The sequence below is a fragment of the Lagenorhynchus albirostris genome, chromosome 5 (genome assembly GCF_949774975.1).
Source record: "Lagenorhynchus albirostris chromosome 5, mLagAlb1.1, whole genome shotgun sequence".
Lineage (NCBI taxonomy): Eukaryota > Metazoa > Chordata > Mammalia > Artiodactyla > Delphinidae > Lagenorhynchus > Lagenorhynchus albirostris.
The window spans coordinates 23148479-23167858 of record NC_083099.1 but is presented as its reverse complement, the minus strand read 5'-3'; the positions used below and the strand labels follow the sequence as shown (position 1 = coordinate 23167858).

At 40.6% G+C, this 19380-nt stretch overlaps 1 protein-coding gene across 13 annotated transcripts in view; it reads right to left on the bottom strand.

Annotated features, from left to right (window-relative positions):
- The window catches only part of SLC9A9 (solute carrier family 9 member A9), a 658568-nt gene that overhangs the window by 253472 nt on the left and 385716 nt on the right, over positions 1 to 19380 (bottom strand). For all 13 annotated transcript variants that reach the window (XR_009540645.1, XR_009540648.1, XR_009540646.1 and 10 more), the window contains one exon: positions 10557 to 10645. Coding sequence is in view for 9 of the 13 variants with exons in the window: in XM_060149673.1 (XP_060005656.1) it covers positions 10557 to 10645 (89 nt within the window). In the remaining 4 variants the exon portion in view is untranslated. The remainder of the gene's footprint in view (positions 1 to 10556; positions 10646 to 19380) is intronic.

The following is a 19380-nucleotide window of genomic DNA, read 5'->3' as shown; positions in this document are numbered from 1 at the left end:
GGTGACCTTTTTAACTTCTCTAAGGCTTGTAAAATATGACTAATATTATTATTTACCTCCTGAATTTTTTGGTGAATTTTAATTGGAATAATTTATGTGAAATATATATTTATAATGTCAGGTAATAGTGTTCAACAATTGTTGTTATTAAAATTTTTGAAAAGCTGGAGAGAACAGATGGTTTACTAGGAAAGTAAAGTTGACTGAGGAAGTAGAAAACCTAAGTATTCAATCATGTAAGAAATTGAAACCATAATCAAAAAATCACTTCCCAAAATGGCATCAGGTTCCACGGTAGTTTTAAAATATATTCACAATTCTTTGAAACTCCTCCTTCCAAGAGGGGGAGCTTAATTCCCCTCCCACTGAGTGTGGACTGGTCTTAGTGACTTGCTTCTAGCAAACAGAATATGGCAGAAGTGACAGTGTGTGACTTCAGAGAGCAGTTAATAAAGAGCATTGCTGCTTTCTTCTTGCTCTGGGGGAAAGTTACTTTCACACCATGAGGACACCCAAGCAGCCCTATGGAAGGCGCATGGTGAAGAACTGAGGCTTTCTGCCAATGGCTATGTGAGTGAGCTATGTTGGAGTGGATCCTCCAGGCCCAGCTGAGTCTTCAGATACTGCAGCCATGGCCAACAGCTTGTCTGCAACCTCATGTGAGACCCTGAGCTAGAACTACCCAGCTAAGCTGATGCTCCTAGGCTCTGATCCCTCAAAAACAATACAAAATAGTACAAGTTTGTTGTTTTAACTGATACATTTTAGGGTAATTCATTACACAGCAATAGATAAGTAATACACCAAAGGTTGCTTTTTGGAGGTGGGTATTTTTAGCTTGCAGGGCATATCCCTTGAGCATTGGTCTATGCCCAGGTTGGCCCCTGGGTTGCAGAACTGACTCTACCCCTCAGGCCATCGAACTTCCTTGGGCTTCAGTTTCCTCCAATATAATTCTGGGTTTAAAAGTTTATCTTTATATTCCCACCTTGCTCTGAACTTCTTAGATTTTATGACTTAAAATTCTCAACTGCAATTATATACTATGATAAACAAACACAGATGTGTGGTTAAAAGAGTAGCTAAAATTTAATCGAGAAGTTACGGTACCTTTATGTTACAACTTTATCAGACAAGAAAACTTACATGAAAAATTTTCAAGGGAAAGCACATCTCATGTCTTACTTGGCTTTATTTCTCCCTGGGCCCTAGTACCTGGCATATAGGAGATACCTACTACGGAGGGCGCCTAAGGGTCATTTGTGGCCCCTACTCTAATCCAAGTTGATTGTGGCATACGGCTTCTTAACTAGGGGTTCACAGACAATAATTCTTTCTGGGCACCGAAAGTACAGTGTGTTCCTGCCATTATGTGGGAGCTCCACTCTCATTAGCATTTAAAAGAAAACACTTATTAGCTGAACTACTAAATGTCCTTTATACAATATAATGAGTTTCACTGGAAAGAATCACCAGCTTAGCTAAGGAGAAATTTAAGCACTTTGCCATCATTTATGAATTCAACCCTTCTAGGATGGTATTTTTAAACGTACGTTGAATGAAGGGAAGAAGAAAAGTGGTAGAAATCTTGACAAAAGAAATGTAATTAGAGTTTTTTAAAAATGGCAATTCTATGCTTTATGAAGATATCTTTGATCTTACTTCTCAGAAGCCAGGGAGACAGGGGCATTGTTGCCCCCGACTTTCTCTCTACTCTGTGCCTCAGAACAGGTAACTGGGATGAAACGAGCTTGCTTTTGTTAAAAGTGATGGAGAAAAATTGCACAAAATCATAATCAAAAACCACTGTAATGCAAATCAATAAGGCAGAGGCACACTGCAGGAAACAAGCAATGGAATTACACTTGATCTTTCTTTCAATATCTCAAGATTACCCTAGACATTTGCTTTGTACATCCAACTCATTACATTAATGCATCATATCAGAATTAAATAAAACTATTAATTAGCATACATTGTTTCCCCTCTCTATTTTTTATCTTGGAATGTTAAAGGTCATAATTCATTCACTCATTCATTTATTTATTTATTAATTCAGCAACTCCTAAGTTCAAGACAAAACTAAATGGTAAATTTCCATAAACTTTTCATATAGACCACAACATCCTAAGAGATCAGACAGGACAAAAGTATACCTAGAGCCACAGAAGGTTAAGATAAATTTAGACGTTACATATGTAAGCATTTATCAAAAGGAAGTGTGGTGAGCAGGGAGATTGATATCATGGGTTGATGTCATTTCCTTCATGATCCTACCTTCATTATCTTTGTAAGGCACAAATCTGATTATTATCATCATCTCTATGTCTAAAAGCCTTAAGCAAGTATGAGCCTTATAGAATATAGTTCTCCTGGGCTTCCCTGGTGGCGCAGTGGTTGAGAGTCCGCCTGCTGATGCAGGGGAAACGGGTTCGTGCCCCCGTCCGGGAAGATCCCACATGCCACGGAGCGGCTGGGCCCTTGAGCCATGGCCGCTGAGCCTGCGCGTCCGGAGGCTGTGGTCCGCAACGGGAGAGGTCACAACAGTGAGAGGCCCGCGTACCGCAAAAAAAAAAAAAAAAAGAATATAGTTCTCCTAAACGTAGCACAATGAGACACTAAAATGTCCACCTGAACTTACCTCTCCATTTTAATCCTCTACCTTCTCCCACACCTTTCCCTTTCCTGCTCCACAACCTACACCAGCAGCCCAAACCCACCCCTATCTACTTCCCCAAGGGAACCTGAGCTCCAGGCAGAGTGCGCTATCTCTTTGTCTCTAGGACTTGTCAAGATCATTCTTAGTTTTCTGCTTTTGCATACTCTTTTCTCTTTGTTTTCATTTCCTATGAAATCTGCATGATAATCTCCTAATTATCTTTATAGCCATCTCTAAAACTCCCAACCCACAATCACATTGCCTCCAGGGAGCAATTCAGTCCCCTGGTGGCCTTTTTTTGCCTTTGTCTCCCTGGATTCTAGCATGGTGCCTGTCATGCAACCAGGTGGTGCTTAGTCCACACTCAGACCATGCTTGAAATGAAAAGCTGGGAAGCCCTTCAGTCAGACCCTGACACTGAGTGGTAACAATGTAAGCTTCGTTCTCTCCACCCCAAGGAAGCAGGCAGTCTTTGAAGAACCCATTACAATCACTCAGGTAGGAACAGAGAATTTTTCCAGGAAAAAGTACCCAGCCGTCAGTGAAACTTTTCACCCCAGGATAAATCAAGGACTTTGATGTTCTACAGCTTCATCCTTGGATTTGATTTGACAGCTTATTAAAATGGTCTGCCCAACAATTTGTCAACAAGAGCAATGGCAAACTTTGACTGCTTCTCTCATCTTTATGCATTGCACTGTAATCAAGTGATCCCTGCCCATTCCAGTCTGGAAGAGGGAACCAGATGCGTGTTTTATGCTCTATGTCAAGTCAGAGAATTATTAGGTTTACAGCATCCTCCTTAAAACCCAGTCATATAGTTCAATCATTCATTTCACAAATGAGAAAACTGAAGCTCACAGGTGTTAAATTAATTATCCAAGGCCCCACCATTAGTTGTAGAGATAATGAGCAAACTAGCTTTCCGGACTCTCGCTTAAGTGTTCTTTTCACCATATCACCTGGATTTCCCCACCTTCCTGTTCTTTTTCTTGAATTTTTTTTTTACAAACTCATGCACAGCACATGTAATTTGGCTCCCATTGTCTTTTTTTTTTTATTGGAAATTTAAATTTGGATTTGCATTGCTGCTTTTCCATTCAATGGTGATAAACACTCAAAATATCATCTGGAGGGAATGGAAATAAAATAAGCATCTGGAAAGAATGTGCTGTAATGAAGATGTCATTGTTTGCCGATAAATGCTAGGCAAAGAATCCGGCTTTTCAAAAATAAATGCACGAAAACATCTATGTCCATCTCGATCTATATTTTAATAAAAAAATTAAAATGCACTGAAAGACTTTCAAAGATGACAGAATTAAATATAAGATAAATGACTAAGTAGCTGAAAGGATAATAAAGATAGCCAAACATTCATTCATTCACTCACTCATTCATCTATCCATCCACTCCATCCACTCAAGGTTTACTGAATAAATGATGCTAAGCCCCCCAATTGCTACTAAACCCATTTACTAATCAAAGAATAGTAAAAGGCAAAATAGTTTGAACTACAAGTCAAAAAATCTAAGTTAAAAATTTCCCTCTGCCACTCATAAGTCTTGGCAAACCCTCTAACACACGGTCTTCTACTCTGTATTATTCCCATCAGCATACAAAAGTACTGTTATTTCTCCCATCTTAAAAATAAAACGGGGCCTCCCTGGTGGCGCAGTGGTTGAGAGTCCGCCTGCCGATGCAGGGGACACGGGTTCGTGCCCCGGTCCGGGAAGATCCCACATGCCGCGGAGCGGCTGGGCCCGTGAGCCATGGCCGCTGAGCCTGCGCGTCTGGAGCCTGTGCTCCGCAACGGGAGAGGCCACAACAGTGAGAGGCCCGTGTACCGCAAATAAATAAATAAAAATAAATAAATAAAACGATTTGTCTTTCGGCCTCACTTTTCCCTCCAGCTATCATCTCATTTCTTTGCTCCCCATCCTTTGAAAGACTCGTCTATACACACAGTTTCCAATTTCTTTCCTTCCATTCTCTCTTGAACCCATTACATTCAGGCTTTTACCCCGACACTCCACCGACAGGGTTCTTATCAATGTCATCAATGATGTTCATGTTCTTCACATTACTTGACCTTTCAGCAGTATTTGGCACCATTCATCATGCTCCTTCTGGAGACTCTTCATCTGACTCTCAGGACACCATACTTTCTTGGTTTTCCTTCTCCCTACTGGCTTCTCCCTCTAAGTCTCCTTTGCTGGTTCCTGACTCTTCATATCACCATTAGAGTGCCTCAAGGCTTGGTTCTTGGATCTCTCCTCTAGTATTTCCTTAGAGATCTCATCCAGCCTCATGTTTTCAATATCATCTCTATCCTGGTGACTTCTAAAATTATACTTGTAGCCTAAACTTCGCTCCTGAACGCCAGAATTCTTTGTCCAACTGGCTATCAACAGCTTTGCTTTGTGGACTAATACACATCTCAAATGTAACAAATCAGCACTTGGTTGTCGATTGTCCCTCAAATGTGCTATCTTGCAATCTTCTCCAGTTAATACATGACACCTCCCTCCTTTTAAAATTTAAATCGTATCATGCCATGCCTGAACTTAAAAGCCTCTGGTGTTTTCCCACCTTGTTCAGGCTTTCCAGGACCCGTCCCTTGTCACTGCTCTGATATTGTCTTTCATGCTCTCCCCTGGTACACTCCACCTCAGCCACAATGGTCACCTTTTTCCAGGGTGCCATTATGTACGTGGTTCCCAATTTCTGGGTAGCTCTGCCCCAAATGTCCACATAGCTCCCTCTTTTCCTTCTTTCAAGGATCACCTTCTTTTTGAGGCCTTCCTTGGCCACGCTGTTTAAAGTAGCAACCCTGCCTTCCCATATACACACACTCCTTCCTCCCTTCCTTGCTTTATCATTGGCCTTATAACTTAACGTGAATGCGCTGTATGTTTTGCTTATTTATTTTGATTACTCCAAACTCCTCTACTAGCAATTCTTTTTGATTCACTCTTGTATCCCAGCACCTTGAAGAGTGGCTGGCACAAAATAGGCTCTCACAAAATGTTAGTTGAATGAATGAAGGTAATCAGTGATAATAAGAAGAGCTACCACTTAGGTAGAGAAGTAAGTAAAAATTAAATAAGTACTTTGTTCACGTTAATGCATCATAGATGTTAATTATTTAAATTAACATTGTACACCCATGTGTATCTGTAGAAGTAATTTTTAGGTGGAAACTGCAGGAAGGGAAGGAGAAATCTAATTAAAAGGGATGGTGGATCTGTGATAAACCATAATGGAAAAGAGTATGAAAAAGAATGTACATATATGTATTACTGAATACTGTGCGGTACAGCAGAAATTAACACAACATTGTAAATCAAATATACTTGAATAAAATAAATTTTTAAAAAGATACCCAAAACCTTGGAGAAAAAATTAAAGGATACCCTTTAATCTTTAAAAAAAAAAAAAAAGGATGGTAGAGAAGTACATGGTTTTGCAAGTTAGCTTCAGGCCAGGAAGAGACAGCTGATGGAAACACCCTGGAATCTGGCCCAGATTATCAGCTCCCAGGCCTGCCTAGTGGGTGAGGGCATGAGGGAGGAAGGGGTTGGGAGGCAGGCCTGGACATGTGTGAGTGGGGTCAGGAGGTTGGTATGCGGTCTTCTGGACGCTTCAGGGTGAGACCTCTAGGCTCACAGACTGTCGTGTGCTGATGTCCATCTCGAGTATCTCTAATGGTTCTCAGTTTCTAGGTCAAGAGTCAGGGCTTGCAGTATTTGTCTGTCTCTAGAGCTAGATGTGCACACCCTAAAGTAAGCAAACGGCTTTGAGTCCAGGGCAAGGGTTGCCACGTATGTTCATATACTCTTTACTAGAGGGCTTTGCTATGAAAATAGAAGTCCTCATGGTGGGTAACAGCACAAGAATGTCTCTATTATGCTGTTTTGTGCCTAACACACAGTGATGCTACATGTTTCTTCATGGCTTGGAGTGAAAATCAATTCACCGGCATCTAGATGGTCATTATCAGTTACAAAACATATTTTAATGTAAATCTGCAGTTTAAAAAAGGCACTCTAATTCTTGAAGCTACAAAGGATATATTAATTCTCAAAAGTCTTTGTATCCAGACATAGCCGTTTCATTAGCTGATCTAGGCACAGTCCAGGAATAAAATTCTTTTGTAAATCATATTACCTAAGGATTTTTTTTATATATACATTTATTTATTCATTTATTTTTGGTTGAGTTGGGCCTTCCTTGCTGCACACAGGATTTCTCTAGTTGCGGTGAGCGGGGGCTACTCTTCGTTGCGGTGCGCGGGCTTCTCATTGCTCAGTAATTGTGGAGCATGGGCTTAGCTGCTCCGCGGCATGGGGGATCTTCCCAGACCAGGGCTCGAACCTGTGTCCCCTGCATTGGCAGGCCGATTCTCAACCACTGCGCCACCAGGGAAGCCCATAACTAAGGATTTTATAACACAAAGTTGATTTTCACTGATTTTTTTCCTACGCTTCACTAATTGACTTCCTTCACTCCCATTAAACAGTCCTGGGGACAGAGGCAAAGAGGCTATTTCTCCCACTGACAATGAACACAACTCAGGGAGATGCAGAGGAAGATAATGTATTGTGTAACCATGTGTTGTCATATAATACTTTCTAAACCTTCGTTCATTTCAAAAGGAAACAGTGGCAATCTCTATAATACCTGCCTCAGCTTTTCTTTACAATTTACAATTGGTTTCCCACATGGAGTTTAAACTTTGCTTGCTACATTGGTGCAGATGTGGCCAAGGACTTTTGATCTGTGAAGTTCATTAAAGTACTTGATCTCATTGTTTTTTTAAAATGGTGACCTCGGACTCTATATGCTAGAGTGGGGAATATATGTGTAGATGCATGCATATATATTCATGTATGAATATGCACAGTTGCTATGTATGCATATATCGCGAGAAAAAATAAATAGAAAATGAGAGATCCTGAAAGAAAAAAAGTGAGAAAGGTATGAGAAGGGAAGGGAAGGGAATTAGCATTCATTAAGCTCCTACTATGAACCAGACACCCAGGAAAGAAGGCGATGGGAAGAGCAAAGATGGAGGGATGCAATTATCTGGATGTTAAAGAATGAACTTGTAAAAATCTCCTTCCCTAAAGGAGACTGCTGTAAAAATGGATGCTGGCAGCCCATCAGGGAGTGCTTGTCAAGCCATTCAGAGGAGAACAGAAGGCTGTAGGGCACTGATTTTGGCTTTGTCTCCCCTAGGTGCTGGGCTGCTGTCTCGCCATGAGATGAGTTATCTTTGAAGTTCTGCTGAGTAGTCTAGATAGCGTGACTTAAAAGTGCAAGTCTCTAAACAGAGTTCAGCCTTTCAGAATACAAATGCTCAGAGAACCATATGAGGTCAGGAAAAACCAGCCCAAGATATTTCCCTTTAAGTTCTAGAGAATGCTAGTAGTCTCCATAATTAAAAGGATCCTAGGAGACTATATATCGGAAGTTTCTACGTACTGGTATCAGTTTTTTGGTTCATTTTTTGAAATTGGGGATCCTTAAAATGTCTGTAATTGCATCTTCTGTGTCCTCTGATGGGCAGAGATAAGGGTGACCTTGCAGAGTCCCTGCTGGGTAGGTAGGAGATGGGCTCCGGTCCAGCTGAGCTTGGGACATGACAAAGAGAGAAGGATGAAAACAATAGCCATTTTACAGAGCTTTAAGGTAAGTCTTCGAAAACTGTTTAGGAATGCCTAGCCAATCACAGGTTTGCTTAGATGTTTTTTTGGGTTTTTTCCACTCCCACTGCCCCAACATCAGATGTTCTCAGCATCACTGGGCTTATTATAGGAGCCTATCTACCTCCATTTGCATTTTGGGATAGATTGCAATAATTTGGTTCTATTCTTCATAATTTTCTATATCCATGTTCCTCGTCATGTAACTTCACAGTGCTCTCCCACTGTGAGCTAGTGACCTGCTCAGCCCCTTGACCCTGGGCTCAGCCATGTGATTTTCTTTACCTATAGGATGTTTAGGAAATGTGATGCAAGCAGAAGCTTGAAATGAACTGGCACACGGGGGTTTGTTCTTCTGCCAGGAGAAGAATGACAGACACGGGGCACTGGTTAAGGTGCTCCAGACAAGCCCACTCTAGCATAGGGCCCCACCAAACCCACAGACAGTGAATCATCCTAGTTGAGACAAGTAGAGCCACCCAGATCAACCCAGATCAGAAGAGCTAAGCCCTGCAGATGCACGATAAATAAGTGTTTATTGTTAAATGCCACTGGGGTTGCTTGTTATACAGCACAAGCTAGTTGATACAAGTGCCATTTGATCCATGCTCTTCTTGTCTGTCAGTTGATATTTCTAAAATGGAACTTCAATTATCTGAAAATTACTCTACCTAAGACACTTCAATGACTTCCTGTTATGGGCTGAGTGATGTCGTCCTAAATTCACATGTTGAATTCCTAACCCCCAGTACCTCAGGATCTGACCTTATTTGGAAATAGGGTCCTTGAAAATGTAATTAGTTAAGTTGAGATGAGGTCATACTGGAGTATGGTGGGTCCCTATTCTAGTATGGTTGGTATCCTTATAAAAAGGGTAAATTTAGAGACAGACATGCTCACAAGGAGAATGCCATGTGAACATGAAGGCAGAGATTAGGATAATGTGTCTACAAGCCAAAGAACACCAAAGATTGTCAGAAAACCACCAGAAGGTAAAAACAAGGAATAGAACAGATTCTCCCTCAGAAGCCTCAGAAGGAACTAATCCTACCTATACCTTGATCTCAGACTTCTACTGTCTAGAAGTGTAAGACAATAAATTTCTGTTGTTAGAGCCACTCCCCATTACCTTTAGGTTAAAGTCTAAACTTCTTCACAAGGTATGAAAGTCCTTCAATAAGCTGGTCTCTGGCTGTGTATGCAGTCTCATCACATACTATATTCCACTAACTTCAGCCTTACCCCATTCACTAGCCACATAGAACTATTTAAAGTGCTCCAGTAAACTGCTTCAGAGCTTTTGTCCATGCTACAACCTTGGCTTCGAATGCCCTTCCTGCTACCTTCTCATCCCCCACTGGATCCCACATCTTTACCTAATTAACTTCTATTTGTATTTCAAGCTCCAGATTGGGCTATCATCTCTGGAAACTTTCTCTTCACCTTCCCAGGCCTAACCATGGGAGGAGGCCCTATTGAATTCTCCCCAAACAACCTATATAGACATTTCTATCTCAGTACTTATCACACTGTGGATAATTAATTGCTCACTGCACATCTTTAACCTCCTCAACAGACTTGATAATGAAGCACTTAAAGGCAGGTTCATATATTATCTGCCCTTTTATTCCTTGTACCAAGCACAGTGCTTGGCACACAGTGGTGATGCAGCAACTGTTTGTGGAAGGAATCTGTGAGTGTTTATGCGCCAATATCAAAACAGATGTGTTCCTGGCATATGGGAGACACATTCTGCTTATGTGACAACTGGCAGTTGAGTTTACTTGAAAGCAAAAGCACCCAATTAAAGACCAAACATTACTTCCTTATCCTTCTTCATTTCCTTCTTTCTATAAAACTACCCAATCTCACATGCTTTATAATGCTTTGACATGTAAGTGACTGCGAATTATTACTGACGGTGGGTCTTTCATCTTCAAGACTGACAGTCTACGTTCCACATTTCTCAGGAGGGAGAGACTATTATAACTATATTTTTGCTTACCAAGAGAATTGTTAATAGTTATCCTGAAGAAAAAAAAAATCTATAAATATCCAACCTATAACGAAGCCTTCAGCTTACTGCCTTCCTTTACTAATGAAATTCTTTCCAAGTGCCCGGCCAGAATTGCCACATAACCATTACACTGAGAAAAGAGACAAAGCCTGTAGTGAGTTTTTTCTTTTACCTGTTTAGTCCTCATTTTGGAATCCAACGACAGATTGTTGTAGGTATAATGTGCCTGTGTGACTCCACAGAAGAGAACAGCAACTATCCCTGAAATTTAAAAACATACCAGTCAAAATCAATTTTCTTTCCCATCTAAGTCAAAGGGGTAGGGCTATCCCAGCTGGAAAACAGACCTGGCATCAGTAGAGTTAAAATTGCTAATAACTATGGTGATGAAACCTTTGGTAAACCTGGCTGCTTACTTTAAACATGGAACTTAACAGGATTAAAGTTAAAGAAAAGCATTAAGAAGTAGATTCTTCCTGGGGAATAAGTGATTCTCTGGTCATGTGTTAGGAAAGTTATACTTGGAAACCCATGAACAAAAGACTGTATAGTCAATTCCAGGCCTCTCACAGCTAGTGCCAACTACTCGGCTGCATTTTATACTAAATGCTGGCATATTTGCTTAGACATTTGCTTTCCACTGTGTACCTTCAGGAGCCTGAGAAGTTCCTATCATTCCATAACTTAGTATTAAAAACCACGAGTCATAAACCTAAGACATCTACAAGGGTTCAGTTGCCTCTGCCAATACTCCTACTTGCCAAGCCCAGAAACAGATCCTTGTTTGCCTCTACACCTCCTTGGCAAAGCTGGGGGCTTTGTCTTTCTAATGCTGGATAATCTCGTGAACATATCCAAGGCACACACTCCTCGAAGGTAAGCTGGTCTGTTCTTGTGTGCTTCTTATCCACAGTGGGCCCCCAGCTGCCTCTCGGCTGGTTGCAGGATTTATTTCTTAAGCCATCATTATACCCAGTTTCAAATGCTACATGAAGCCACACATACACTAGATGCTGCCTGGGGACAGAGGAGGAACAACCATGGGACAAATGTGTTATTTGTCCCTGCGCTCTGTTATTCTCTGTGTTATTGCCCCTGAGCTGGGGTGGGGAAGTGGTAGGGGCTGCATTCTACCTTGGATTAAAGATTTGATTAGCTATGGGAAATTGGGCATAGAGGAGGGCTTTGGGAAAAACACAAGATGTAAGTAGTCTTCAACCCAAACCAAGGGGATTGAATTGAATTTTAAACAGCAGACTCTTTCCAACTAAAAACACTCATAAATTAAATGCTGATGATTCTTAAGAGCATAGAGATATGTGAACTGAATACTGACATTTCAAATGAAATAAAAATTCTGCAGTAAAGAATTTTAAAGAACCAAGCATATTTTTTATATGTACACTGTATGCTTCTATTTATATGTTGGTTATTTTGGGCGTTGGCTTTGGATAAAATATTGCTAAGACATATTTGTCTAATACATTTACATCACTTATTTCCTTTTAATATTATGCTTCAAACTTTTAGGCAAAAGAATAAAAACAACTAGGAAATTGTGCCAAGAAATAATATATGCAGTAAGCATTTATATAGTTGCTTTGGGTAACTTTTCAGTTTTCTAGCCTCTCTTCAGAAATTCAAAGAAAAAACTGCTTATGAAATACTATATTTCTCTCTTCACAGAATTTCTATTAAAAAACAACCAGTACCAGGGAAACTTTGGGGGTACTGAAGTACTTCAAGGACTTCGAGGAACTAGAAGGATTGCCATGCATGTTGTTTTGTCATCAAGTAGTTTTCTTTCTTTAAAAATGCAATTTATGTACCTCTGCTGATTCAGCAGTCTGTTGGAAGTTTTTCTGGGTGAGGTTTAGCCGACCTCCCACTGTTGTGGAAATGTTTTGACTATATATTGATCTGCAGAGAAGTAGTGAATAAAAAGGGAGGGGCATGTGGGTAGTGCACAAATGCATTCTGAGAACAAAAAGAAGTAACAAAGAATAAAGGATAGGTAAGGGCCGTAAGATTGGCTGAATGCTTATTGTGGGCAAGGAACACACTAGTTTTATTCACATCATCTCATTTATTTCATTGATTTATTATCTCACAACAGGCTTCACATGATTCACCAGTCCTTCCCGCTCTCTTCCCCTTCTCAGTAATAGCATCTCCATTCTTCCTGCCATCCAGGCAAAAAACTCTGGGAAGGGCTTCCCTGGTGGCGCAGTGGTTGGGAGTCCGCCTGCCGATGCAGGGGACACGGGTTCGTGCCCCGGTCCGGGAAGATCCCACATGCCGCGGCGCGGCTGGGCCCGTGAGCCATGGCCGCTGAGCCTGCACGTCCGGAGCCTGTGCTCCGCAACGGGAGAGGCCACGACAGTGAGAGGCCCGTGTACCAAAAAACAAAACAAAACAAAACAAAACAAAACACTCTGGCAACACTCTTTACTTCTCCCCTCTCTGTACATCAGCAATGTTGTTGACTGGTCCTTCAAAACCTACCCAGCACGCCATCACCTCTCAACACCTCCACACTGACACCCTTTTCTAAGTCACCATCATTTTCTGCCTGGATTACAGCAAGAGCTTCCTAATTGCACCTCCGACCCCGTCTCCCTTGTTGACTCTCCACTGTCTACCTTCCACCCAGCAGCGCTAGTGAATCTTTTAAGACAGGTCAGATCACGTCAGTCCTCTGCTCCCAGCTCTGTAATGGAAACACATAACAAACAGGTCCTGTAGGATCTAGTCCTGCCTCCTCCTCCCCTCCCCGCGGCTCCCTGACCTCCGCTTTTCCCATGACCCCCCGCCCCCCGGCCCTCACCTCGTCACACACCCTCTTCGTCTTCGCTAAGCAGGTTCCACTGCAGGGCCCTTGCATGTCTGGTTCCCACTGTTTGGAAAAGTCTTCTCCAGACACCCACATGGCTCCCTCCTTTCCTTAAGATGTTACATTATCAGACTGGCCTCTGCTATGCACTCTATAAAACTAATCCCTCTCGTCGTTCTCTACTTGCCTACCTTGACCTATTTTTGTAATATTATTTACTGCCACCTAACATTTTATATATTTATAGGTTTATTTTCTGCCTTTCTGCACTGCAGTGGAAAGCTCAGGGAGTGCAGAGTGATTCACTGGTCCCCAGCCATTAGAGCAATGTCAGGCACATGGTAGGCACTCCACATATTTGCTGAATCAATAAACGAACATTCCTATCACCAGGTAACAAGAAACCAAAGTAATTTACTCAAGGTCACCTTGAAAGTGGCAGAGCTAAGATTCAAAATTCCACAGACTCCCTGTACTTTTCTGCCTGTATTAGACCCCCCAGGAATGTTTTAAGGTAATCTTAAGCCATCTAAAAAATATCATTTCTGATGTCCCAGGGAAAGAGTCAGAGATTTGATGATGAAGATTATATACCTGAGTTGGCTGGACATCTCCTTTGAGGATATTTTCTCCAGTAGCTCCATTGGTTTTCCCATTAGAACACTAATAGGCAAAGTTTCTGCTCATACTTTTTGAGTTTTGTCTACAGATATGTCACACAAGCAGCAAACAATGGAGAGTCTGCCTACATGACCAGAGTCTTGGTGTTGTAATTAAAATAAAACAACAAAGCTGATCTGACCCTTAGTATTAGCATACATAATCATAATTCTATAGCTTGGTAATTAATTCACTCACACAAATTAACAGTTGCCAGTTTTCTACCTTACAAAAGTATATTTTAATTGCCACTATATTTTTACATACCTGTGCCTGCTAGCCCTAGTTGTGCCAATGTTATGTGAGGCCCTAGACCACTCTCTTGCATGCTCTGGATCTCAGACTCTCAGTTGTAAAAAGGACGGGGAGGGGCACTAAGTGTTCCTTGTGCCAGGCTGTGAGCTAGTGTCTCAGCCCCAAGCCCACCCTCCTGTGCTGGTCTGTGATCCCGAGGCTGGGGCTCCCCAGAATACATCTTCCTTTGCCTGATGGGCTCTGTCAGTATAGAGCCCCAGGAGGAGAGTAGGACGCAGGAGGGGAGAGAAGGCCTTGCTCCCTCCTGTTTGCCTGCTGGTCCTGTCAGCTGCATCTCAGCAATGGTTCTTCACCACAGCTTTGGCAGTTGGTCCCAGCCTTGTGTTCTCTTTTTGTTTTTTGTTGTTTTCCTTCACTTGCAGACCAGCCTCCTGGGACCCGCTCAGAGAAAGCAGCAGCAGTCAGGCAGTGTCCTCAGAGGTCTGAGTCCCAGCTCCGTGGTTCCTTCTTAGGAGCTTCTAGATTCTCTTCCCTTTGCTCCTCTAGTCCAAGGGGTCACACTTGCTTCTTGCAGTGACTACCTCTGTGTTGCCTCAGTGCCCCTTTTTTACTTTCGCAGCTCTTGCTAAGTATAAAAATGTTTTAAATTATATTTTCGTGTCTTATTCTCCATTTCTTCTTTCTGTGACTTTCTAGAATTGACATGATTCCATGAAATAATTTTAGGGTCATGGAACAATTATCTATTAAGAGTGTTTGAGGAGTTACAATTTTTTTTCTTTATTTTAAAATTATTTTTTAATCCGAGCAACACTAGAATATAAAAGAAATTAGTTAACATGGAATAAATTGATGATATATTTTACTATCACATAGTTCAAAAATTCTTTCCCCCTCTAAAAATCAAAACAAAACAAACAAATTGCATCCTTTGATCAAAATGTTATAAAACTGGAAATTAACAAAAAGCATAGCTACATAAATGTATCCATTAGAGATTTTTAACTGTATTCTTTTCAATAAAATTGGAGTTGAAGATGAAATCAAATTTGAAATTTTAGCTTATGTAGAGATAAATGACAGTAAGTGTATAGTACATTTCTTATCAAAACCAATGGGATAAAACCAAAGGATTATTCAGAGGAAAGGTTATAGTCTTACATGCATTCTATTAGAAAAAGGGAAATAAATGGACTATTTACCTAAAGAATCTAGAGAAAAGACATAAAAATGGAACCAAAGACAGTAGAATTAAAAACTTAATAAATAAAAATGAAAAAATACAGCCAAAGAGAACATTCCTAATAAGCATATGGTTCATGCCTCTCAGGCCTTGGGGTCCCTCAGGTGTCCATCCTCCCCAGGCTGCCATTCTTTGTCCGTGGCTGCAGGTATGTAATGGGTGATGTTGGCCAAGGGCTTCACCCACCTAAGACTCAGTTTTCTCATTTGGATAGGGCCCACCTGTCTCACAGGTCTGTTCTAAGTATAAAGCAATACAATGGATTTTAACATGATTTGTAAACTAAACACTAAGAAGTAAATATAAGGTTTTGCTATAATTACTAGAAGTAGGTAAAAGGAGGAAGGCATGAAGAGAAGGAATGACTCAGAGAAGCTCATTACAGGTCTAAACACAACAACATTTCCTATTCAACAAGTTGCTGGGGGAAGAAATACAAAACATCTAGCACGTCTCACACCTTTTATGTCCTTAATCATTATTTGTTGCCTTCTCTTCCACATCAACTCCTGCAACAAGGAAAAGCAGGTGAAAATGTGTGCCTCACTCCTAGAAATCCAAACTTAGACAATTCTCAGTAATCCTACAGTTAAGGTATCCGATTTTTGCAAGTTCTATCTATCTACTGAGATATTCAATGAGGAAAGCATGGGTTATGGATATGGGGAATGCAAGGATGAATAAACCCAGTCCTAGACCTCAAGTAGCTTTATGTCTCCTACCAGAGACAACACATACACAGAGATATCTAAAAGCAGGTAGAATGAAGTAGGGGATAAGAAAATGGGAATTCTGAGGGAGTGCTTTCTTTTGGGCTGGGGAAAGTGGGAGAGAGATGGGGAAAGTTTTCCTAAAGGACACAGAGGCATTTAGGTCTTGGAAGACAAGAAGAATTTGGAGGTGCAGGGTCGGGGGTAGGGAATTCAATGTGAGTGAAGGGTGAAAGCTGGGAAACTATGTGGCATGTCCCAGGAACATGCAGTTTACCTGCACACTTTGGGTTTGCATCTGTTATAGGTTAGGGAATAAATACACGCTGAATTAATTAATTACATTTTTCCAAATATTTCAAAACTTAGAAGAAACATCTAATATGCTCTATGTTTAAAATGATCAAACTAATTATTATAAGTATGAAAGTATTTCTCTTACATGCTGTATTAGTCCTAGTATCCATAAAATAGAACTATGAAACATCTAATATGTTGATCTTCTGCTGGCAAACATTACTGCATTCTCTTTCCTAACTGAGGTAAAATCTGATCATTCTGCTTCCACCTCTTCTGAAAAACACAAGCGGTCATTAAATGCAACTACAAGGGTTGCACGTCTAAGGTTTTGGTTTCAAGTTGTATTTATGGGGCCCTGTAGCAATGACAAGTGGAACCAAGTACATACATCCAGATCCACAGGGAGGGAGCATGCTCAAAAATATCTGAGAACTAAAAGAGATAAGGAGCTCTGAAAGAAATTAAGAAGTGGCTTAGAGAAAATAATAATAAGAGTTTCTGACTCACGTGTGTGCTCAAAATTGCCTATCAGTTTGCACAGTGAGCTTTCAGTGGTGGGCAAGATCACTGAAGAGCTGTCTGCAAGGACTCATTTGTGCAATTTTGAATAAGAACTAGAACCGATACTTCATGACACTAACTAAAAGAGCTGTATGAGAAACCACAAAGAGGTATACAGTTAAATTCAAATTATTGGCAGGCAAAGAAGTTTAGGAAACAGCATGAGGAGGTCTGTAATTCTTTGGGAAGAATAATGATTCTGCTGGCAAGTAAATTCTTTCCAGAGAGATCAATTTTTTTTAAATAAATTTATTTTATTTATTTTTATTTTTGGCTGCATTGGGTCTTCGTTGCGGTGCGCGGGCTTCTCATTGCAGTGGCTTCTCTTATCGCGGAGCACGGCACGCGGGCTTCAGTAGTTGTGGCACACGGGCTTAGTTGCTCTGCGGCATGTGGGATCTGCCCGGGCCAGGGCTCGAACCCGTGTCCCCTGCACTGGCAGGCGGACTCCCAACCACTGCGCCACCAGGGAAGCCCCAGAGAGATCAATTTTGAGAGGACAATTAGCTCCTTTTGGTTAACAGAACACCATTTACACTGTTCTCCATGATTCCCACTTCTGGACCTTCTCAGAAAGCATTAGTGTTACTAATGCTTGTATATATACAATATTTAGTAACATTAACCTATGCTTACACACATCACACACAAACCTATGCTTACATGACATCAAGGTTCATTGTGTGGTTGTAAATTATGTAAGAAAAAATGTACTACAGTGGGTGTCAGGAGACCTGGGTTCTATCTGGCATAGTTCAGACACTTAACTAGTTGAACGACTAATGCAATTCAAATTCATTGCCTGGTCCATTGTTTTCTTCTCAAAGAATTAAAGAAGATGGTATGCATTAGTGTTCTTTAGACTGGGGTATGCAAGAAACCCACTGAAGCGTAGAAGAAAATATAAGAACTTCATAAATTTTTTTAAACTTTTTATTTTATATTGGAGTACAGTTGATTAATAATGTGATAGCTTCAGGTTCATAACTTTTAATTAGAACTTTTGTGTATTTTAAGGTAAGTAAGTACCATTGTGGGCAAAAAAATATGCTCACGTGCATATAAGTGCATGATAAAACTCTTATTTTATTTTTTTATGGAAAGGGTCAAGAAACTGTGGTAAATACTGCTCTAGATGATCTCTAAGCACCTTCCCATCTTAAGTGTCTGTGATCTGAACTGCTGTTTTTACATTTGCTTCAAGGACTGCATATATGGAATTGAAGAATTACATGGTACCCCCACGGCCTCATGTGGACTTCCTGGCAACTAGATTACATTCTCGACCTAGATTTCCTCAAGGGCTGGGTCTATGACCTCCTTCTTTGTATTGCTCCCAATCCCATAACAGTGCCCAGTAGACATCAGACACTCAAATGCAGGTTTGTCAAAGTAATGAATCTCTATTTCAAGAAATATTTAGCTGCTCTAAAAAGAGAACGAAGGAGAAATTATTTTTGATCCTCACATACAAATAGATGTTTATCTGGATTTATTAGTGGCAGAGTCTATTTTCTTCTAACATTTAAATTTTCTTATTCAAGACTATTGTCATGTACGGTCTCTGCTACTGATAACATTATTCAGTGGTTCTTTTCTCATTAAAAGTTGATGAAGACTTCAGATACAGAAGCTGAAAAATAAACATCTGTCACATGGAGGATGATTTTCTTTGACATTAAATGCAGACTTGAGGGGTTTCTAAGACTGGAGAATATTGCGTTTTTGGACAGGAAATATTGATTATATCATCGGAACACAGAAAAAGAGCGAGTGAGAAAGAAAAAAATGTGTCTTGCTCTCAGGCGGCACTCTGAGGGGTTTTAAGGTTGATGGGTTATTTTTCCATGCCACACTTTTATTTATTTTTGATCTAGTAAAACGAGACATTTCTGACAGGTTTCCTACCACCACTGCTGAACGTGAACCTGGAAGTGAGAAGTCAAAGATTTAACGAAATGGAAAACTCCTTCAGGGAATATGAAGGATTCCAAGTTTGCAAAGAATACAATTACTGTCTAGTTTACTATATTTGGCAATGCTACGGTTGGCAGATGAATGATGAGTCTGTGGGATACAAGAATATCAATATAGAAAACAGCACAAATCTATGTTCTTCTTTCTAGATCCTCCAGTGCAGAGGGTAGGCATGCATTTATGATTACTTCCTGTCTGTGTTGCAAGGTTTATAAATTTCCATTTAAAACAAAAAATTCCTTAAATAATGTAGTAGTGAGTACTTATGCAAATTAACTTGAGGTCTGGAGGAGAAGAAAAATATCCTTTTGTTTAGATCCCTGGCTTTCCACCTCAAATGTTGGTACTGTCAGGTTTACTCCTTCTTTTCAGTTTTCATTTCCTTGGAGTCACTTAATACATGCACACCAATGTCACCTAAATCTCTAGTCAGCAGTCTCATCCCAGATATCCATGT